This window comes from Lasioglossum baleicum, chromosome 6 (assembly GCF_051020765.1).
Source record: "Lasioglossum baleicum chromosome 6, iyLasBale1, whole genome shotgun sequence".
In the NCBI taxonomy this organism is placed as follows: Eukaryota; Metazoa; Arthropoda; class Insecta; order Hymenoptera; family Halictidae; genus Lasioglossum; species Lasioglossum baleicum.
The window spans coordinates 4,193,738-4,217,825 of NC_134934.1; the positions used below are offsets into that span (position 1 = coordinate 4,193,738).

The following is a 24,088-nucleotide window of genomic DNA, read 5'->3' on the forward strand; positions in this document are numbered from 1 at the left end:
TCCCCCACCAACCATCCTCCATGGTAACGACGGATGCTGGTGGGAAACGCTGGGCGCTGTGGTGGGGACAGTCTTGTGTCTATGCGAAAGTTACCGAGAAAGCTGGAATGTTTGAGGAAGGATGACACCATAAATGAATACTGTTTCGTTCACATTTTTTTTCAAAATTGTTTTCTTTATTTTGTAGAAAACTGCGTGATAAGTACACCAATAATCTTGCAATGTCGTAATGTTGCCGATTCATACCGGGGGGCACGAAGGGGACTGTCCGGAGCAAGTTCTATCGATTGAATTACGCTCGTTTTATTGGTCAGCAGTCTTTTTTTGCGATTTTCACGCCTCTCCTGGTCCGAACAGCCTCCGAGAGGCCCGAGTTATTGTTACTTTGCTGTTTCTAGCAAGCCAGAGCAGTGAACAACGAACATAATTTTTTTTTCATTTCCTATGTGGTACAATTGGTACAATTCTACTGTATAAAAAACCGTTTACTTTCCCGCGTGTCCTTCGCACGCTCGAGGAGAGCTCGAGATCCTCCACGACAAAGAAACGAACGAAAAAGAGAAAGAAAAAGGAAAAAGTAAAAGGAGCGACGAGTTTGAAGAAATTCGTGACTTCTCTTCGTCTTGCTTTTTTGTTTTTCATTTCTTATTTTTCTTGAAATCTCGCGCCGCCTCGAGCGCGGCCACGCAGCTGGCGCGACTTTCGAATCACGTAGAAACTGTTCCCAAAACTTGTCCCGAGATGACTTTCCTTTTTGGTAGAAGCGACCTACTACTTTAAATGACACTGGTTCCTACAACATCGATCGATTACTTTGAAAAAAGGTTTTTTTCCCGAATTTCTCGTATTTTTTATTCATTTTTCATTTTCTTTCACTCTCCCGCCCGTATATCACGACGACAATGTAAACGATGATTATTCGATTCGAATGACACGTTGGCTAGTGTTTCTCTCTCTCTCTCTTTCTCTCTCTCTTTCTCTCACACACACACACACACACAATACACGTCTTTCTCACCTCCACTCACGCACACACTCACCCATCATCCTCCGCGTCCTTTTGGTACTCGACCCATCGATAGTCGAGCTCACGAGCAACCTGATAATTAGACTGCGGATCTTTATGCATTTATAGGAGAATTGAGTATATGAAATTGAAAATTGTTGAAAAATTTGCAAAATTCATGATGTCAATATATAATTTCTCCTTTATTAAAATCATTGCGGGAAGAAATAACATTGAATTTAGCGTTATTTTGCATAAAGATCCGGAATCTACTGATATAATCGTTCCCGCGGACAATTCGATCACCGAGAGGTACCAAACGACGCTCATAAGACACTGCGTCTCCGAGAAACCACGAGACGTCCTAAAATTTTGATTCTCAGATTAGCATCCGTATCAGTCTGCGGGTCTGTGCATTGATCCGATTTGCATCCCACCTCATCTACACCATATTTTCGGTTTACCTAATAACGTAAATTACAAAAGAAACAAGATTTACACACTCCAGGACGAAGAGGATCCTACGAGGATCAGAGAATTATCTTCTAAGTTGCATCTGGATTGGCTAAAGTCGATGAGAAAATCATTGTACCATTGTACCCATCTGTTTTCGGAGCAACAGGAAGCTAACCTGACTCGGATATCTCTTCGTCATGGTGGACTAGACACACCAATCTTATCGACATTACGATTAGAATAATTACCGCTTCCGGGGAAGCCTTCGCGTAGCCAAATTTCGTTTCGTTGGCAATGAACGGCCAAATCCGCAATTTTGGAACACCTCGTGAAATCACAATCACGTCTAATAGGATCCGCTGATGGATCACGCCGACCGATTCAAAACGACTTGATATATAAATCCTCCGACGGGACGCACGGCTCAGCATGACTAGATGGACCGGAAGCGGCCGAGGTTGATCGACGAGTCCAATCACCAGATATTTTCTTTATATCGTTTCAGTTCGTCGACGAAGAGTGATCAACCTGGACACAACGCTTCCGAGAATACGTACGAACGATGAGGACAAGACAAACGGGCTTTCGTTCGCTCTGACGCTCGAAAGAACTTCTCTTTTCGAAAAGAAATTTCGAAGGAACACTCTCCTCTTTCGACATAAAGTTCCCGCAGGATCTACGCTAAATATATAGGTATTTTGTAAATTCGTCTAATGTTTTTAATGTTTTAAATTACACCTACTCATTTTTCTCAGAAATGCATAAAGTCCGCTGTCTAATTATGAAATATCTAATTAACTACAAAATGAGAAAAAAATAATATAGAATAGAATTATTCTAGATCGGAAGAAATGTTTAATCGTTCCAGTTAAACAGTGAGATATCGAGGCAACGTAAGGATCGAACATCGATCATCTCGAATACGTCACTAGTCTCTCTTCGAGCGTCAGCGTTTCGAGTACCGATCCAACGAGCTAAGCCGTTCGTTTGAGTCGAAATACGCGTCAAAAAAGTCGCAAACACGGGGGAACATGTCTACTAGTTCCCAACCCGATTGCTACCGATTTCTCACCGAAAGGCCACAAATGATCAAATCTCCTCGCTCGTACCAGACCTGCCAGAAGCTCTAGACTTAACGAATCCTCGAGTATAGTACTGCCTCGTCTCATATCCATTTCGTTCAGATTTTACACTACTCTCCTTCTATTTTCTTGATCGAACAAACCAAGACGCTCTTCAACCTTTCGATACGACTAGACTGCGAATGTTTATGCAATTTCGAATTTTTCTAGACAAATTTTAAGAAAGCGCAATCAAATTGTAAATACGAAATTAATAAAAATTTCCGTACGCCGTAAATGCATAAAGATCCGCAGTTTAGATATGATACTTCAGATTGGAGGTGCACGTGATGATATTTGCAAGAATACATTTCTTTTACGCATTTCATTTAACAAAACCGATGAGTCTATTAATAAAAATACATGAAACCAATTGCAATGATTGTGCTAGTACTTTAGCGTCTCGGTTTCCTTGAAAGCTAAAGTTCGAGTAGTATTGATCCGAACGGGACCGTCGGGGTACAAGTAACGAGGTCGAGTCGACAATTACACCTGGACCGAAATCTGGAACAACGTTGTTCGACGCTTGGAGTCTACGGAAATTTCTAACACGTAATTCTCCTTACAGTGTCTCGATTAGTTTATTCGCTTCCCCGCAAACTCCACGTTATAACTCTAATAATAAAATTTTCATTGTTGCTCGCGAAACGTTGTACCAGATTGTTGATCCGCTAAAGAACGGTTGGACATGCAACGAGGCAGTACCGCGTTATCTTCAATGATAATATACAATGACGAAGCTCGGTGTCGTATCTTCCCGAGTTCCCAGAGCTTCCTGGACCGTTTAAAATTTAATCTAAGTCGATAACAGTTTTAATTTAACCGAGGCTTGCACAAGACCCATTGGATTTAGCGTTATCTGTTTTACTCTCGCGCTCTCAGTCACACACGCAGTCGCTCTATCTCGCATTCTACTCATCGATTACCCTCTCGTTCGATCGCGAGGGACCGTTGATTTTAATTTTTCATCTCTTTCGTTAATCCGCTATTGTTCGTTCTTCCCGTCTCTCGTTTCATTTCGTTTCTCCCTTCGATTTCATTCCCCTCTCCCTCCCTTTTGTTGCTTCTTTTCATTAGATAGAGAATTACGATTAAATTTCTTCATCACCTAATATTGCATGCGCGTGAACACATTTTCAACGATGGAACAAATTGGAATCGATTCCTCGGCACTCTCAGCTGTGCGCCGCTGAGAGAAACGGCCAAAGTTGTCGTGTTTTCTGTGCGTGTCTTTGTACGTATGTATGTATGTATGTTTTCACGTATATCTGTGTGTGTAAGTGTGTAGAACTGCCCGGACATTTGTTGAACAAATCGGATTTTTCCTCTGTACGTATACATACACGTGAATATACGCGCGTGCATACTCACTTATGCATACATGTGTCTGTTTCCCTGTCTTGTCGGCATTGGTTTCGTTTTGTTACGCATATTCGACGCCAAATGTTGGTTCATCGCTGATCTCCGTGTACCTGGTGTCTCGGGTGTGCACAGATGCGTCTTAGATGCGTACAGATCTTCAAAGTATCGAAAGACGAAGCAAGATTTCGTGGATGTTCCTCTAATTTTCTAATTTCGAGATGCTGTTTTTCGATCGAAGCTACGGATGTACACACCTGGACCACGGTCACGGGGCTAACCTGTCGGTAATTTATTTGAAAATTTACCCCTTCGTTCTTACAGATTTAAGGATTACAATAATTGGTGACTTCTCATGAGATACTTCAGTAGTTTCGTTCTGTACCAAGCTCGAGAACCGAGGTCGACGCGATCGATTGCTCGATTATCTCCCGATGTTCCATTCGATCGTGACACAGTAAAATCTTAACAAATCGTGTGTATGTATGTGTGTTGCGAATCTGTTGCAGGTTGGGTCCTTTAAATTGCACTAATGAAACTCTTCCCTTACGACAAACAAATTCATATGGATAGGTATTGATTTTATGCACCAGAGAAATGTAAAACAAAAGTACATTGGTTTCATTGAAAAGGAAAAATTCAAAATCGATAACATTTCGCCTAGCGGAAATACCATGAATTTTGAGAGGTGTTCGTAGAAAAATTTACAGTACCGGTGCATTCGCAAATACGTGGCGAACACAGCAACCCAAACAGGAACGTGTTCAATCGATTCGAAAAAACGAAGAAAAGAGCGCAAACGGAGCAGCTCGTCGACACTCGGTTCGTCATCAAGGCAGATCTCGTCCTATTTCGTCAAAAACTGAAGCCTTATCTATCTGAATAATAATAAAGTAGCGTTATATCAGACATCGTGCGAGCCATCGGAAACGTAACGGGGCACGCAGCTCCTCGGGAATTTCGGTTACCAATGGAATCATCGATCTCCTGTGCATCTTCGCCGGCAGACTAATCTCTTCTTGACCGATACCAATCACTAAAACGTGAATACCAATATATCTCGTCCATTTCCCATTCTGCGCCGGTAGCCAGACCAAGATCTCTTTTCTCAGCAAAAGAAAAAATCAATCGAAAAACATCCACCGTCGTTGTTCTGTCAGCCTTTCTGAGTCCACCACAAGTTCTCGCCTAAATTTCACTCGTTTCCCGCTGTACACGTCGATTTTTGCGCGCGGCTGACAGAACAAACGAAGGCGTCGATTGGCTGATTTACAAACAATTTCTATAAAATGATGTTTCGAGCGAAGTTCCCTTCGAGGAGCATCGATTCCAGGTTCGTGTCCCTCCGATCGCCGCGCGTCCCGAAGCGGTTCGCGGCGCGTCAACTCGAGTTTATGCGTGGTGTAAGGTATTACTTTTAATCAGTATATAGCATATCATTTTTAGTTGTAATAATTATATTGATATTGAACTACCTAACCTAATATGTACAGAGTTTCTTTTTTTACGCTCTTGGCACTACTTTTCCTCTGATTCTCTCTCGTCCGCTCGCTCGCAGGCACACGATCGTTTAGCCATACACACGCGAACCAGACCCGTGTCTACATATACCACATCCTCTCTCGAACGCACGCGCGCGCGCACGTCGACTCCCATACTCTTCTTCATACTGTTCCCTCTTTCTCTCTCTCTCGCTCGCTCTCTCTCTCGTTCGAACTCGCGACCGGTTTCGATCCGATCCGATCCGATCGCGGGGGTGGGGGGCTTCGTCTGTCATTCATACCAGAGACACGCACACATCGCATTCGTCATTTACCCGAGAGACGACCCGAGGCATCCGATCGTGACCCCAGGGCCTCCGTTTTTCGTTCTCTTTCCTCCCGCCTGCTCGCTCGCCGCGTCGATAGAGCGCAGGTCTCGCGCGAATTATCGCCAATAAATAATTTACTAAGTCTTTTGTCGCAGAGAACAAACTTCCACTCGATGATCGATCGTCTGTAGGTCGCGTTTGCTTGCCGCACGATGCTTCTCCTTCTTCTTCTTTTTCCACTACTTCTTCCCGCCTTGTGGTCTATCTATTCTTACCCGGAGAGAACGGCGAAGCTTGTCGCGTAAGAAAGGGGATCCTTTCGGGCGTGGGTCCTCGATCCACATTTCGTGTAGGCCTTGTCTTCTTGTCCCTCGTGCAAGACACTCGTTCCATCTCTCTGTCCCACCACCCTCCGTCGTTCGCCGCGTGTGTCGCTGACTAACCCGACATGCTTCGTTTCAGTGCTTTGGAATTGTCTGAGATCTAGGCTCCGAATCTGGCCTCTCTTCGGGATCGCTGTCAGGCGACGAGCATCGAGGAAGCTATCGTAGGACCGACCCACGACACCCGAAAGCAGCCCAGTTCTCTTTCTCTCTCTCTTTCTCTATCCTCCTTTTCCTGTTTCCTTTTCCTTTCACTCATTCAATCACTCTCGCTCTCTCTCTCTCTCTCGCTCTCTCTCCCTCTCTTTCTTTCCACTTCACCGTGAGGACGTTGTTCCCCGTACCCGAAACACGTTGGAGTACCATTCACTGCCGGTCGTGTAGGAGGATCATCATCCGAATTCACTTTGTCCTCTCTGGTTTTCTTTTCCGTCTCCCCCGAGTGAGCGATGGTAGCCGCGCGCACTCGCACGGCCGATCCGCTTCACCTACGGGACGAGGAGGCAGGCAGCATCGGCTGGCCGAAGTTTCTCCTGCGAGTCAGTCTTGAGGGATCCTCGACGCCTCGAGGATTCTCGAGGGCAGAACGACGACGACGATTCCAGTGTCCTTCTTCACCTCGTCTTCTTCAACGTCATCATCTTCTCCTTCTTCGTATTCTTCCTCTTCTTCTTCTTGTTTTTCTTCGTATAGCGCGTGCGCCCCATCTTCGTCAGCTCGTTCCTTGTTTCGGTCCGCTTGGTCCACACCGCCGCCTCCGGCTCCGTCACCGGCTCGTCGCCGTTTCCACGAGATCCTTGTTCGGCGTCCATCGACCTCGAGGAGGAACTCTCTCCTCGGTGTCATCGTGGCCTCGAGTGTTCTCCTTCTTCTCGGCCGCGCCTCGGATCAGACGTGCTGCTGATGGTGGTGGTGGTGCTGTTGCTGCTGGCTCTCGTCCGTCTCGCAAGGCACCACCGTCAAACTGGACAGGTTGCTCAGGTTGCTGCTCGACTCGGAATAACTGGACAAGGTCGGCCTTCTCGGTGGTACAACCACCGCCGGCGTCGAGCTACCGGGACTCGGGAACTTTCGGAACACCCTCAGCAACGAACTTCCCGCGCTGTGGCAACGCACTATCCGGTCAGGCGCGTCCAACAACGCCGATTGACTCCTGTAAGGCGGCGGGCTCTCGCTGTCAAACACCGTCCGGTTTGGCGGCGGTCGCACGCACTTCTGGTATATCTCGCTCTCCTGAAAACAACACAACGGTGTCAGTACATATCAATGGAAACTCGAGGACTCCGCTACCCCCGACTAATACCACTGCCTCGAGACTCTACACTGGGGTGGATCTTATTTACTCTTGTTAAAATTGTTAAAGCGAATCGATATATAATACATAATAATAATATATATACAGGGTGGGGCACCTCAAACAGGTCACCTGAATAACTCGGCTGCTATTGGTGTTATAAAAAAAATGCATCAGATGGAAATTGCTTGGTTTCGAGGGGGCATTAATCCGTTAGTAGCTTTTTTGTAGGTGGACGCGTAAAGGACATATGAAGGTCAACTTAATTTTTAAAAATGGAATGAGGTATTTTTTAATACATCAATCGATGCAGCTGGACATTCGTTATAAAAAAAAGTACTAACCTATGTATGTCGAAAAGTTAGCAGTTCAGGAGATATTACAATTCAAATAACTCTAAAACACCATTACTGTCGTACTAAGACGTTCCACTAGTAAGTAAACGCTAACATTTTACATAGTACGACAGTAAAGGTGTTTTAGAGTTATTTAAATTGAAATATCTCCTGAACTACTAACTTTTTGACATACATACGTTAGTACTTTTTTATAACGAATGCCCAGCTGCATCGATTGGTGTATTAAAAAATACCTCATTTCCTTTAATAAAACAGAGTTGACTGAATTTAAAAAAATAATTTGGCCTGATGCATTTTCTTCTATCTTCAGAAGCAAGCGAGTTATGTAGGTGACCTGTTTAGAGTGCTCCACTCTGTATATACAGAGAGGGTGTTCACACTATTACTAGCTAGCGTTTATCTTGTAAATAGTAAATATTAGAAAAAATGAGAGGAAAAAGTAGTACATGTACTGTTTTTTTATACGCAACAGAATCGCGTTATGTAATTTTTTGTGTTTATACTATGTTGTTAGATATAAAGATGACCCTTTTATATCACATGAAAGCATGTATCTAGACGAGTTCATCCGTATACTGCACAGTGACCTTCAAAGTCATGCAAGGTCAGAAAGGGAAGAAACATTTTGAAGAAACACTCTGATAGTGAATGACAACATCATCTGATTCGTATGAACGAGGAATACTTGCAAACATATTGGTATGAAATATTCAAAATGTTTCTATTCAACATATTTCAACGTTTCGCCAGCATTTTTAGCCAGGATCGAGTTTAAAGACATACTGATACTGGACATCGGATTCGATTCTGCAAGAACATGATCCTGGTCAGATTGGACATTAGTCCGCGGTATGAGGAAGTATGTAGTAGAAATTATGTTCACGGTTGTTCAGCCAGCAACACAGATGGGGCTACCGTCAGAACCACATCTGTGGCGTTTCTCTCCGGTTTTTAATTGATCAGCTGGCCAATTAAACCGATTGGCTGATCAACGTTCCGGTACAATGAACATAGAGTATGCGAGGAGGAGAGTTTACTGACACAGATCAGTGTCAAAGCATCTTCTATGCCGGCAAAATTCAGGCAAAGCTCCGTTCGGTTAATATGGTTTACAACCGGAAGTGTCGAACGGTCATGTCAATCGAAGCTTGAACGTTAGCCTCCTAGCAGCAGAGTTCGGTTCCCGTGGTTCTTTCTACAGATAGGGTTTCTTTAACACGTTCGCTGCCGACTGCCGACACAATTCAGTGGTCCTTTGCGGCTCGGCACGCAACTCGAGAGATTGGCGCCTGATGACGCGGTGCTGCGTCATTGGCGCCTCGTATCTACGGATTGAAAATTTCAAGGGTTTTTAGATTCTTATTTAGACAATGGAGACATGTGAAAACACGAGGAGAAACTGCTAAATGATAAAGGAGGCCCAGTTTATTTAATGAACGTAGTAAAACGTAGTTGGCAGCGAATGTATTAACGATGAATTTTGGTAAATGACTTTCGTAAATTTCGTGTATGTTGTAATTGGACTGCCGTTTTTTATGCGTTTACAGCAAATACGATAAAAGTGTAGTGCTATAAAACGAAGTGTGCGAACGATTGACAGAAATCTTGAATACTACAGTAGGCTTTTGTACCGCTGCACTTCTTCAGGAATTCGATACAAATATCTAAATCAAGGATTCGCGTGAACAAACGCCCCACACGGGAAAAGTCTCCGGGGTAGATAAACTGGCCATGTGCGTAAAATATGTTTAATCATACTTTTTGGTTACCCTTGCGCCATCTATAACAGAATGTATATGTACTTCGATTTTCATATTCTCCCGAAAGTTTCAAACTTCGGTTACAACTTTGAAATTTTGATGTTTGCCGATTCGGTCTAGCGTTCTGTCGTATTCCGGATGAGGGGTTAATAAACGTTGTAGGTTTATGATGAACAGACTGAGGATCTTTATGCATTTATAGCAAAATTGAGTAGATGAAACTCAAAATTGTTGAAATATTTTAAGAATTAAAGATGTCAATATGTATATGATTTCTCCTCTATTAAAATTATTAAGGGAAGAAATATGTAACATTCCATTTGGTTTCTACTTCTCGCAATCGATGCAAACAATTTTTATTTTGCATAAAGATTCGCAGTCTAATGCTAAATAAAACACTAGTTTATTAATAAAACTCCTCAACTCCGGTCACAAAGTAAGAGAAGCGCGTTACAAGGTATGATTCGTCGGAAGTCTGACAACTTGTGATAGACAGACATTGGAATGTGTGAGGTCTTAGCTGAGCTGAGGTTTCTAGAAATCAGCTCGGGTTCAGTCTTTCGCGCGAAGTTAAATAGCAGTCCCTTACAGGGAGAGGTAGATGACTACAATGATGTGTCACAGTGCTGATTTTTGTGTGACTACGGGTAGTGACCGGTCGAGGTTCACTGTCGAGAACATCTTAGTCACTATTTATCATAAAGTAAATAGTTGGTCATCCAAAAGTTCATTCAAGTATAATATTCCTATAAGCTCTACGATCGGAGCTGAACCAGAAGATCCAGGAAATTGTCCAAGTAATTTTACAACCGGCATCAACGTTCGGGGAAGTCCGGCGAACAGATCAGAGCAGCAGCAAAACTCGAAATCTCCAACGACCGTAGCAGAACCAGAACGAATCGGCGTATATCAAGAAAATCGAAAATCGGTGGCAGACGTCGATTCAACGCGTTCCAAGCCAATCAAGCGGAATACCACCCGTGACCCCGGCGGTCGTTTAATATTCGCGAACGCTCGTCGATGACGAAGCGCAATAGGAATCGGTGTAGCAAACGGGAATCCGCCGCGAATAAATAAATATTTTTCGGGTCGTTCGCCGGTGACAGTTCGCATAGAATGCGAGAGGCGTGTTTTCTTGAACGGCGAACGGGTAGCAACTCGCAAACCGGCAGGGGCGTAGAATTACTGAAATTCTAACCGGTGATCCTCGAGAGCCGTCCAGAGGACGCGCTTCAGCTCGATGCTGGCATCGTGAAGCCTCGAAAGGGTAGAACCCGATCCCACCTTCGCTTCCTTGTTGCGAGAACGTTCTCGGAAATGCGGTTCATTGAGGACACCGCCGTAAATGGCCCACTCGGTCATTGTTGCAGATTTTCGGGGGTGAGTCTACAGCGTAGACTCTTTGAGTCCTGAGTGGACCCTTCAAGGAAATCTCCCGAGTACGTAAGCAGCACTGCAAATTTTGTCTAACCTATGTGCACGGCTTTGAAATATTGTTTTACAGACGTTTTTAGAATGTAAATAGTAATGTTTTTTTTTTACGCAGATTCTTATTGATTTTTCATTGATAATGTCTAAAGGGGTGTTCTCCTCTCTGTGTACTCTGGTGTGTACTCTGTTCACACCCACACACCGCTAGATTGTTAGCTGCTGTTTAAATATTTTCTTATCTTTAGTTACGAGATCGTGACGAGATCGTACATTTGAAGAATCAGGGGTAAAAACGAAGACCATAGGTGTCTCAAAGCAGAATCCCGTGCTAGGTGTGAACAAGTGAATCGCGACGACGTTTCATGAGGATATCGAGCGAGTATTAGCCGCGGCTGATCTCCCCCGGGAAATCAAGTCCGTCGAAGAAACCCGATTAAGCGTCTCGAAAAAGCACTCGGCTCCATCGGGAATATTGTAAGAGGGCGCGGGCGTGTAACGCGGCGCTTCGCTTGAGCCTTGGAATATTCCGAGCCAATTAGCGTGTTCGGGTCGATATTAATTGCGGGGATTTACACTCTAGAAAAATGTGCGAAACGCTTTCTGCGACCGATTCTGAATTTCCACGATTCCCTTTGCGTCTCTTCAGACGTTCGACGCGCACGGATCCCAAGTCGCGGATAATTTCCGGGAACATTGCTATCAACGGGGCTAATTACCAGCGCGCCGGTTAATGGACACCCGGGAAAACTGCGATATTAACGGACGATACGAGAGTGCTGCTGACTCCCCGATAAAACGCGAGTCCGCGCGTTCAACACCTACGAGATGCGCGCGAGCCTAACGCCTGAATGCGAGCTGGTTTCCAGCACGGTGGTACGCGGACCGTGGACAATTTATCCGTTTTTACACGCGTTATTACCCGGCGGCGCGGTGCGCGCCTCTTCGAAAACGCGCGCTTATTACCGGCCGCTAATCAACGGCCGTTTAATAAATGGAAACGCGACCGGGAAACTGCAGAGCCTCTGTCGCGGCTCTAGAATGCTGTGTTCACGCGCCCGGCTCAAAGACGGCTTCAAACGGCTCGCTCAAAGGACTTTGATCTCTGTGCGGACGCAATTTCGTCCTTGCGATGCCGCGCCGACTCTAAAAAGGCTCGGGCTTAACGGCCGTGCCGAGCCGCGCCGCGAGCGAGGGACTTCTCAAAACACCGTGTTCGATGCGACAATGCTCTTTAAATATTCAAAAACCTGTCGTAACTCGAAACTGCGATACGCTGTAGATAGAATCCGTAAGGAAATACTTTAGACAGTTTTTTCTGTATTTTTTAGTGTAAAGAGTCTTTTAGTTGGAGGAGTGATGACTTGGTTAATGGAGATTCAAAGTAAAACTCTGTGCAGGGGGAAGTTTCTTTGATGCACTGTCGAAGGAGATTAAACTGATATTTGTTGTATTCGAGATTTCAATACAGTGTCGTTGAAGTGCAAACCCGTTTATGTACGGAAGTCGTCATATGTATTTATTCTAGTCACTTTCAAGCATTTTAGGGTAGAACGAAATGCTTGCGAAACGTTGTCGAACACTTCTTCGTCGCAATTACAATTTTTGTATTGATGAATGAAGGAAGTACATAGTGAGTTTTTCGGGCGAACCTACAGAGCAGCTACCTACCCTCCGATTTCGATGATTTTTCGATATGGTATAAATCTCAACGTTTTTAACGTCTCGTTTTGTAAATTAAAATCACGTTTTTCGCGAATACGTATCTCGGAAACTAAGCGAGATCAGATTAGGACCTTATTTTGAAGTTCGTCATTTCCTAAATAAGGAGAACATTTATATCTACTATATGCCTACATGTTCTGCAATAACTATACATTAACAAAATCAAAATGGAATTTCATCTCGGTTTAAAGGAAATTACGTTAATGTACGAGGTAATGATCGATTTCTACAAGATATCGAAGAATCATCGTAATCTGAAGGTAGCCATGCCGTAAGTTCACTGTTTTTGGAAGAGCGTGACGGGCTCACCTGTTCAGGGTCGCGCAGGTGGAGGGCGGTATGAGCTCCGTAGGGACGTTCTTCGCCGTCCGGAAGCTGGAGCCGTGGGGGTAGGTCGAGGGCGAGGTCTTGCCGGACACTTCCGGCGCGAATCGCCCTATCCCTGGCGGCGGCGACCATCGCTTCCTGCATCCCGTCGGTGGCTCCTTCACCTCCTCCGCCGCCTCCTCCGCCCCCGACACCGCCCACGCCGGCGCCACCACCGCTCGGATCACCCTCCAGTCCACCGCCGAGGCCACCGTGACCGCCACTGCCTACCTCCATTCCTGGGCTCACCGACAGCATCTGCGAAATTAACAAACTCGTCCAGTCGTTGCGATCTGTCCACACCTTCAGCCTGATTCACCCCCTCGTTAACGCAAACCCTTGCCAAATAAGGTAACCGTAACGATTATTCCGGTATCGCGCTACGATCGTACTTTATTTTCATATTACATTATGTCAAAAAAATACCAAGACATCTTAAATAAAACACACAAATTTTCAACTTTCGTCAAAATTTATTTTATCGCTTTCAAAGTAGGCCTCTTTCGAGGCAATACGCTTTGCCAGCACATAATCCAATCATCGAACCACTTTTTATAAGCGTTTTTTGGCATGGCCTTCAATTCCTTCAGAGAATTTAGTTTCACGGGATCCATCGACTCAAAACCGCGACCTCGAAGGGGTAATTTGAGTTTGGGGAGCAAGAAAAAGTCTCAGGGAGTCATGTCGGGCGAATACTGTGCTTGGTCGACGACAGGTATCGAATATTTGGCCGAAAATTCGGTTATAACGGTCGCTTTGTGAGGTGTTGGTAGTGTGGACACACTGTGTATGTATGTAGCACAATTATGGCTAGGTATTTCTTACTTAACTGTTTCTTACGAACAAAGAATAGCGTCACCCATACGTGACCGACTCTGAAGGTGCTAACTTCGTACAAAACGATCATGTTCCTTCATCTTGAAACTATTGTATCAGACTGACACTCGTACGGTTTAGTAGAATAATCTTTGAGCACGGTGACGTCGGAAGCGCAGTGAAAGAGGAAACAAGTCCCCGAAGAGAGTTGACCACAAAACGCGCGCGTGTCTCGTCGTCCGAATTCGATCGCGGCAGCCAATTAATAATTTATCAACCACCTGCGGTTACTGCCGCTCGACGCATTACCTAACAGAAATAACCGAGAACACTTAATGGTAACGATGGTGTTCCGAGACGGTAAGTGGACCGTTTCGACAGCTACTAAATATCATAGCTGCCTCCTCGCGCGTCATTCGCGAGACACGACGAGCGTGTCGCAAAACTTCAACCCCCTAAAACGCTGGCCCCGTATAAAGGGGATGAAACCGGAGGGGGTTGGAGACAAGCCACTGTCTTCCGGTGTCGGTTTACGATCGGCGAGGATCGTATACGCGGAATAAGATAACGATACAAACGGGATCTACAGCGGAGCGACGGGACGGATCGTCCCCGGGTGTTTGTCGGGCGTAAAATTTTTAGAGAACCGACTGGCGACGACCGGATTTTTATCGCGGGAAATTTTCGAGTATCGATCGTAAAATCGGCGACGATTGAAAGTCGGGGGATTCTTATTGGATCCATCTTACGACTGCCGTTCCAGACAGCGGACACTCTGCCGAGCGGATTTGTTTCCAATAAGTGTATGCATACGGGCAATCCGCTATCTCTTCGCGGATCTGCTGGAATTCACGGAGAAATTTGATATTTCTTACCCCTTACGAGAGTTTCGAATTGCTTGGGGAATTGTCTTTCTTGTTTGCAGGGGTCACAAACAGTTTTCACTATTCAGGTGTCCGAGTACTTGGAGGGTTTAGAAGTAGTGGAAGACCGTTAATTTTGGGACTCTGGGCTAACACTGCGTGGGCGCCTACCCAATTAACCCAAATTAACTTAGTTTTTTCGGTACATAGCAAATAGGCTTCGTGCTCATTTTTCTCGGACTCTACTGCAGCTGCCAATTCTGAAGTGGAAAACCGTGACCTGCATAGGCTGTTCTAGGTTTGAATTGCTCTTTTCAGTGTACATTGTATAGATTTAGTGTATCCTGTTCTACATTACACAAATGGCGCGATGGCCTCTGCTTCCTTTTTAGAAGCACTGTTTTAACGAACTTGCTAGAATGGCGAATTTTCGAACAGTAAAATAATAAGTTAAAGAAATACGAAAGGCCTCAATAGGTCTGCCAGGCTGTTTGAAAAATCGACACGATGTTTGCGGAAGCTCCGAAATGATGGAATCAGGATGTCTGATCGTGGCCAACCGTTTCTACTTAGCGCACAACGAGTGCGAAGAATTACGAGGTGGATTGTCGGATGAATTTCTGGACGTGACTTTTTCGAATCGGATGCGATATTCGAGCCGCGGGTTCCACACTCTCGATTCGATCCTACACCGCGTCAGCACATGGAACATTTTTCTTGGCGCAAGAAACGTGTCGCATCGATTCGTCACGTTGTTCGAGCGCGAGCAATTTTTTTTCCAGCGAAATTACCGTTCCACGCCGCGTGAAATCGAACACCGATAACGAGCCCGTCGAATTCGACGCGGAAGCGGATTAACCGTGGCTCTAATGAAAGAGAGAGAGAGAGAGAGAGAGAGAGAGAGAGAGAGAGAGACCGTTGTCGCTCGGTGGCTACGCTCGGCTCGGTTCGATCGTGGCTCTCGCGGCGCGCGATTACGACGCTGCGCCGCGAGGAGAAGATTAAATTAATAAACGCCATTGGGAACATCATGTGGCGAATTAATGCGCCGTTTCATTAAAAAAAAGAACCACGCTTGGACACCCGTTAAAACCGTAGGCAAAATAATTGAATTGGTCATCCACGGTGAAAAAGAACAACCGGAGAAAGTCGAGGCGATATCGGACCATTTCTCGCCTGGTACCGTGTAAACGCTGACGGCGAATTCCGAGTGTCGCGAACTGTAACCTCTTTTTACACTTGTCTCGTCTACGGAAGTCCTGGATTCAAAGACTATCCTCCTTTCGATTATCAAATTCGTATTGAATGACCGCAACTACCACGGACTGTGGCTAGGCGAGGTGCCAAAATTTTCTACTAAAAAATTAATGTTCGTACCATAATATCTACGAATAAATAAAACTTAACAGTTTCTAAAACGTGTCTATACCATTATATCTATGAAAAATATTAACAGTTTCTAAAACGTGTCTATACCATTATATCTATGAAAAATATAAAAGGTAGGGAGGCGCGGAAAAAAATTTTTTCATTCCAAAGAAGTGAGTGAAAAAATAAGTTAACATCTAGCCACGGCCACCATGAAATCGTGAATATCATTAAATTCAGAAACCCTGACATCGGTAAACGGTATCGACTCTGAGGAACATTTCAAAATAGATGACAAACGATCAAATCATTAGATGCGACGTGTCCTCATACATTATTGTTCGCTTATTAGAATTTGTAGATAGGGAAGATATTAGAAGGTGTCTAATCGTCGAGAGAGATTATCCTAACATCTGTAACTTGATAATAACTGACAATCTATCATCTGCAGTGATTATACGATCGACTCGAGGAAGTTTCAAGCGAAAGAGTGCGTTGCGGAATACGAAACGTCAGAGATCCTGCGGTGCAAAGTGTTCGCGGATCACTTGGCCGATTCGTTCTTTATCGAGGCAACGTTAGAAGTTCCTGCGGGACTCGTTGGCGCTTCGGTAGCCTGTTGACTAGAGGAATCTGTGGGCTAATAAGTTGCAAGGTCAGGCGCGAGGCTGCCGTCGCAAGTTCGTTTCGAGCCGGAGAGGTTTACAGTGAAGAACCGTGGGGTCCAGTGGTGGTCGCTGTTGTTTCCTCCCGTCCCGGTCGTTTTGGCATGCACGTATCACGACATTATTCTGGTCCGTGACGGGCAGGGCAATTGCCCGTGACTGGGCCGACGTATAAATTCCCGGTGTCCGTCATTTGGTGCGCGAGCGTGCTTACGTGATCCATTTGCCGCCTAAATGACAGGAAACGGCTCGGGAAGACGCGAGTGTCCTGAGCCTCGGTTTACATTCGTCCTCTGTGCTTGGTCGAATCAGAGGAAGGTACAGCACAGTCTCGTTGGCGAGGCCATTGTGGTCTGGGAAACGCGAGCAAATTGCGAAGAGGAAACGTCGCGGATGTTAGGTGAGCTTAGCTGAATTAGGCCCGATTAGATGGGAGTTGACTCTATTACGTTAGATAACCGCACGACAATGGAACTTGCACGATTCGAAGCAGATGCAATGTCTATTGGAAAGCGTGATCTCGGCTCCCATGTTTGTGGACGGTAATGGGTCTATTTTCGAATTACACCTTCCTGCGGAAACTTAGGACCAAACCAAACCGAGTTTCAGATCTCTGAACTGGGATGGAGTTGTCTTGAAGAACGAGGAAGAGGTTAAAACTGGACTGGGTTCGATTGGATGCGAAGTGGGTTTCTCATTATATGTAGTCGCTTGGGAATGGAGAGTTAAAGTGTTGGGTGTAGGAGAAACGTCTACTGGGAAGCATGATCTTAGGTGCTCCCGTGTTTGTAGACGCTAATGGGTTCTACTCCGAAAATTTACACTTGCACGAGTGGATGGGTTATCTTCTGTCGGTTCAAATTCGCGACAACTACTAGCGTGTGTTTTTGAGAATTATACCGTGTACACGCTTGGTTTGGTATATTCACCCATGAAACGCAGTTTAACAATTTGTATTTTTACGAAACTTCAGCACAGATCACTCGAGATAGTGAACGGGATAGCGAACAAGAAGAAAAAAGAATTTTATATTCTTTCCCTGAATATACATACGTAGCGTGCACTGCTTTTTAATGGCATGATTCCACCCCGAAAGTCGTTTCGAAGGAGTGTGTGTCAGAAAATCATCCTGCAGAATCAATCCCTCGATCCACGCGCACAATAATGTCGTCACTATGTATATAATTCTCCTTCCTCGTAAAATGTTCACACAAACTCGCATTCAGTCACCGTAAAATATCGCGGAAGTGTATGTCGGCGGTACATACAACGCTAAAATTGACTGCTATCTCGTTATTTCTGAACAGGACGAGAATTGTCCCGCGTTCTTCGTCCGTAATACGCACAAAGATCCGAATTCCGATCGGAAAAAACGCAACACGAGCGAATATTGGTGAAAATTCACGTGAAGAGCGACGATAGTCGTTCCTATCGAACGCTTCGGCGACGACTATGAGGACAAATCGAGGCGGCGCGTGTTATAAGCACGGAAATACGAGGATACACGCTACGGTCGTAGGTGAAACGTGGGACCGTAAGCAAAATGATCGCCAGCTTGGTAACGCTACCTTTCAATGCGCTACGATAAACTGGAAGAGAGAATGAGATTACGTGGCACTGTTTGTCAACCGGCAGGACGAATTAATGTCAAACTATAAAAGAAGACGGACGCCTGTGCAACCTCGGAATCGCTTCTACGACTGTCCACCTCTGTCGACGGAGAAACCAAACACTAAATTCTTCGAGAATTTGCAGAAATTCCAATATTCCACGCTTATCCTGTTCACCGTTTCTGTCGAGTATGCTTGACATGAAAAATGTTATGGGAAAAAATCGCATTTGCTATTCAATAAAATTGAAGAAAGTGTGGCAGTATAGCTCGAAAGAAAACGAAAAAAAATTTATTTTAAAAAAAATTATTAAAATTTTCTACAATATCTTCACTTGTATATACAAATAATTTTTTTTTATTAAAAAAGCAAGAGAAGTTTCGTTTCATATTTTTACTGTATCGAAGTAGGCATCTAAATAATAATGTAGATCCTTTTTACCGTTTATGAAGAATGTTTTTTTCATACCCCTGTGACCATAAAAATATGAGAATGATTGACAATTAGGTTTGCCTCGCCAGCGAGAATACATTCTCATTGAATTGCACAAATATATTCAGGGCAAAATATCCGTTTTTACGTATTTGAATATGATTGGGAAAAAATACTGCAGTAAAACGTACACACACAGTAATAGGTAGATACATGTACCCTACATGTCATAAAATTGTTGTCCATGGACCCTGTCGTGACGAGAATAGAAAAACTTGCGGGATTGATTAGTGTCTGTTTGTTTCAGGGGAACGAAGCGAGAATTGGCTGACGGTTTCGCGGAAAAAGGCGAATGAAAAGGAAAACGTCCGGCTCGTCTGCAGTCGGTGCTCGTACCACTTTCCCTGGCTCGAGGATGCGGCATTGAAACGCGACGCTGCAGTAGACAATAGAGAAAACGCGCGCGCGGTGTCGGTTCTGGTTGCGGTCACACGTCTGATCTACGAGGACTGCGTACAACGGCTTTATTCCCCGGCTAATGGAAATTCGATGAAAGTCGTCCGTGGAAATCGGCCAATTAACCTCCTGCCGTCCGCGTTGCGACGACTGCTTAAAGGGCGCCGGATATAAAATGGCGACACGCTCGGTCGCGTTCCTAATTAGGCCGATAACGAAGAACCGTGTTTATCGCGCGCCCCGCGCAAGCACACACAACCGCCTATCTACAAGTGACTCCAAGTGCGTCGAAACACGCTCCGAGATGTTAATCTCGTGGATCTATGTAAGTCGCGCACCCGCAACGAGAGGCAAACACGGACAGATAAAGAGCAAGGGTCAGCGAAACATTTTAACGCAGCTTGATTCTGAAAAACGCTCGCGAGATTTATTCCCCGCGCTCGCTCGACGAACCTGCGATGTCTCACAGCGGAACTGTTGGATTATTTACTTATACGCTTGCTTCCTTCGAACTTTTATTCTCATTGTCAAACTGATAGGCTAAGTCAAAGACTTCGATAAGTGTCCGAGAATTTTCCCGATTTTTCTACAACTTGGAGCAATACACATTTAATGCCGACTACTATAAACAGTTGCATTTAATTACATTGGTTTGATTTTGCCGCGATTTTCACCTCGCCACTCCACTATATCTGTACCCTTAGTAAAGAGATATATTGGCGTTATACATATGAAACTTTTGGTAGAACCTAGAACATAAGGAACACCATTTGGTAGAACATAGGGATAAAGAATGGAAGATCGTTGTTTGGCAGGTTGAGCGTTAATTTAGATTGTGAAAGCGGCTTTCCAGCGCATTCAAAGGCCGCGAGTAGTTCGAAAAAAAGGAAGGGAGAGTTGCCATGGGCTCCCAGCGCGGCGATACTCCTGGACGATTGTTATTGCGATACCGTGTCATATTATCAGCGAGCACACGGTGCACGTTTCGATCGCGCCGCGTATCAAACTGCACGGTATCGCCGCTCGAATTATTCCCTGACTCGGCGGGATTAATCGCGCGACCCGATAAAGAGGCGATAACGCCTCGGCGGCGGCGGCGGCGGCGGCGGCTGACGAACAAAAATCCCTGGCGATTGTTCCTCTCCCACTGTGCACCGGTGACCGGAACAGCGAAATAGGCAGACGCGCGGGATCCGAGAGAAGGAAGTGTACTCATAGACGCGGGAAACGCTCTGCAGAAATTCCTCGTTGCGTACAGTTCCGGGGTCAGCGTTTTCGGGTCCCATGAAAATCACCGACACAGTTTTCACCCACTCCGGATTTGACCGACCGTAACTTTGGCCGACAACGTCTTTAAGTGACAACGGATTCAGTCGACGACAGTATTATTCGATATTAACATCGTTTGTAATAATTAGACTGAGAATTTATGCATTTATGACGAAAATGGACACGTACATTTTAAAGTAGTGGATGAATTAAGAAGATTTAAGGACATCAGTGTATTAATTTCAGCTTGATAGGATAATTAAAAGAAGAATACAATTTTTATTTGGCTCCTGTGTCCTGCAGTCCATGCAAACATTTTTTATTTTGCATAAAGATCCGCAGTCTAGTAATAATTATATGTTTAAAAATGTCAGCACTATCTTTAGAAACGATGTTGCTATCGGATAATACTCACGTCAACTAAATTCGTTATCGGTTCAATTCGTCGACGGTCGAAGTCGTTGGCGGTTAAAGACGTTGTCGGCAGAAGTTATCGTCGGTGAAGACTGTGTCGGTGATTTTCATGGGATCCATCGTCTTCGCTGTAAAACGTCGCTCCTGACAATCACTGTGAACCGAGCACGTAGGCAACGACCGATTTTATAGAATTATTCGCGCGGGGACACGTAACGTCCGAGTTATTCTCCCGTATTGTTCGCGCGAAGACACGTACCATAAAAGTTGCTCTCGAGAGTTATCCTCGTGTAGGCACGTAGCGTGAGAGCCGATCTCGAGAGTTGTGCTCGTGTACTCACGTAGCATAACCCTCGAAGCCGGGCTCTCGTGGCAGAGTCCACTAGAAAATGGACATCTGCGAGGCACAAGAAGTATTTACCGGCAGGAAAAATATGGGAAAGCAGCGCCTCGGGTTTTATTGCCGCTCTGCTACCTCGATGTAGCCGATTATTCGTGGAATCGTCATCGTGTGGAGACGTACAGTAGTTCTCGAGAGCGATTCCCGTGAAGCTAATTCACTAATTCACTGAGAGCAATCACGAAAAAAAATATGAAATTTTTGCTCCTCTTCATATTTTCTTCGATTTATTAACCTACGAGTGTCGCAAAGTGTTTCTAGTTTAGCGGGATTTAATGTAAGGCGCCGCTTTCGTGCGAATCAGATCGAATTAAAATTAGAATTAACAGAAGATATGATTATGCAGAAAAAGCGGAAAATGAATTTGATAAGAGACGAGGAATATCAGAGATAAAGTAGGAGGTAGTCTTCTTGGATCTATACTCTAGATTCCAGAGACAACATTTGCCGGAGGGGATGGCAATTCGAAAGTTTAGGCAACAACCCTCGAAAATTACACTCGGCGTGGGGACGCAGCATTGTTACAGCGGTTCAATTTCGTTTCAAGAGCTACTAATAACGAGCGTGTCGTTCGTCCAGCCTGGTTGCGGATTAAATACTCTGCGACCTATTGTGCCAGAGAATCGTCGAACTGAGCTAGAGCTCACGGACGTGGAATAAACTGATTACTCGCGGATTTTGCGCCGTGAGCAAAGGGGTACGTACAAGTATGAGTGTTACATACTCGATTTCACTTTTTGATACTCTGATTGATACCTATAACGCGTTAGAAATGGCATAGGATCGTTAGAACACTGACTTGTCTAAAACCAAAGGTCTTCCAGTATAAATACATATTTCACATGTTGTATATTATTAAGTTCGCCTCATTCGGCATTTGCACATTGAATAATTTATGATGTTTTTCTTCAAATAGTTGAACAAGGTTCGCAACCGATAGTCTGCGGATATTTGTACATTTACACATTTTAGCATACAGTGCTCCCTCAGGCCACCTGAATACATATCTCCTTTATTTTTAATGGCACGAAATATATTTATGGCATAATTTAAATGGTATCGAAGGAGGAATATCATAGAAGAACAATTTCTTTTGTCCGGTTATGTTTTCACAGTTTTTTCAAGGTCATCGTTATCTTTTTATCGGGAAACCTAATTTTTTTTATTCCATGTTATAGCGGCTGAAAAAATACATTTGAATATGCTTAAGTCATTGACAAGATGGCATTAAAAAAAATAGGTTTTTCCGATAAAAAAAAATAGCGATGACCTTGAAAAGACTATTAAAAAATAACCGAACAAAAATAATTGTTCTTCTATGATATTTCTTCTTCGATACCATTTAAATTATGCCATAAATATTTTGTTTGTGCCACTAGAAATAAAGGAGATATTTAGGTGGCCTCCTTCAGCTGAGACACCGTGTATGTACATTCGGGAAACGAACAAGTTGAACAAATTCGATTTGAAATTATCCTGTAACAAAACAACGAAAATCAATATACAGAAAATCCCAGGGTATTATTACAAGGTTGTCGAAACGGATAAAAATGATTGAACCGTAGAACTACAGTGTATTGAAAATCCGAAGATGGCCCAAGGGGGTGAGTTTCTGCCATATTTGTGTCAGGCAAATTAAAGCGAGATCCAGGGGTCCGTCAGCTATTCCACCCCATGGAAGTCAAGCTCCTCGGGCCTCGGCCTGGATCGCGACCTATCCCGTGAACATTGCACGCGTCTTTGTTACGCGAAGGTATTGTGTGCGATCAATACGGGAGTGCGGGAGCCTCGGCATCCCCCGGTGCTCGTTACTGCTCCTTACGGCCGCAGCTTTCCCTTTCGACAGCCTCCTTGGCCGGTGAACGGAGAACCCCTTTAAACTTCTAGCACGGGAGCCAGGCTAGCTCGACCACGGTTTGTTCGCGCCGATCAATTTTCTTCGGCGCTCGATCGCCGAGAGCCTCGCGAAACAAGAAATTCTGAATCGGACCGCACAATGGCTACTTAGGACTCGTTTAAATCGAAATAACTTATCCGGCGGTCCGATCCGGGGCTTTACAACTCTGGAGCACTCGGTGAAAGCCGCTGTGGATCTCTTTTGTATATATAAAATGGTGTGCCGTACAATACAGAATTGTGTTTAGCTCAATAAGTCACAATGGCCTATTTTTCATTGAGTTTTTTTTTTTAAATCTAAGTAGAAGAATTCAGAAGAAAGTGATGTAAATTTCTTTAAAGATTATTGTTAGCTGCAGAACGGTGAAATTGTAAAGAACTGTGAAGAAAATGTAGCTATCGATCCTTCGGTTGTTGAACGCGGCAGGCCTTGATCCCCGCGCCTCGCGATGATCGTTCCATCATGACTCGGTTCGAAGTCGCGTGATCGGCCACCCTAATCGTCTCATTGAAAAGTGACGTGTGATCTGGGTGGGGGGGTCATTTTTACGCGATCGACCAAGAAAAAGAAAAATGATTCGATAGGAGAGTATGAAGCGCGATATACATACATAGTTCGTCGACGGTCGCAACAAGTAGAGGTTTGCATCAGCCGTCGAGGCGGTCGTATGTATAGCGTGAATCGATTTATCGGTCGTCGGCGAGACGCGTGACGAAAGATAGCTGCCGAGGACCGTTCGGGAACTCTCATGTGCCGCGCCAACGCCGGAGATTATGGCTTTTAAAAGTGCCTCTTACCTCGCTTGCGCCGTAAGCTCCGCGGGATGCTTAT

The 24,088-nt window shown here is 44.7% G+C and overlaps 2 protein-coding genes across 2 annotated transcripts in view; one reads left to right on the top strand and one right to left on the bottom strand.

Moving 5' to 3' along the window:
* Nucleotides 1-6,530: 6,530 nt before the first annotated feature.
* LOC143209271 (uncharacterized) overlaps nucleotides 6,531-24,088 on the bottom strand; it is a 160,869-nt gene continuing 143,311 nt past the window's right edge. The window contains exons 4-5 of the mRNA XM_076424686.1: nucleotides 13,011-13,325; nucleotides 6,531-7,368 (exon numbers count right to left, since the gene is read on the bottom strand). Of these exons, the coding sequence (XP_076280801.1) occupies nucleotides 7,024-7,368; nucleotides 13,011-13,325 (660 nt within the window). The 3' untranslated portion in view covers nucleotides 6,531-7,023. The remainder of the gene's footprint in view (nucleotides 7,369-13,010; nucleotides 13,326-24,088) is intronic.
* Nucleotides 16,459-22,565, top strand: LOC143209645 (uncharacterized). The gene is made up of 2 exons (XM_076425577.1): nucleotides 16,459-17,179; nucleotides 19,129-22,565. Exons 1-2 carry the CDS (start codon nucleotides 17,014-17,016, stop codon nucleotides 19,449-19,451), a joined length of 489 nt encoding a protein of 162 aa, XP_076281692.1. The 5' UTR covers nucleotides 16,459-17,013; the 3' UTR covers nucleotides 19,452-22,565.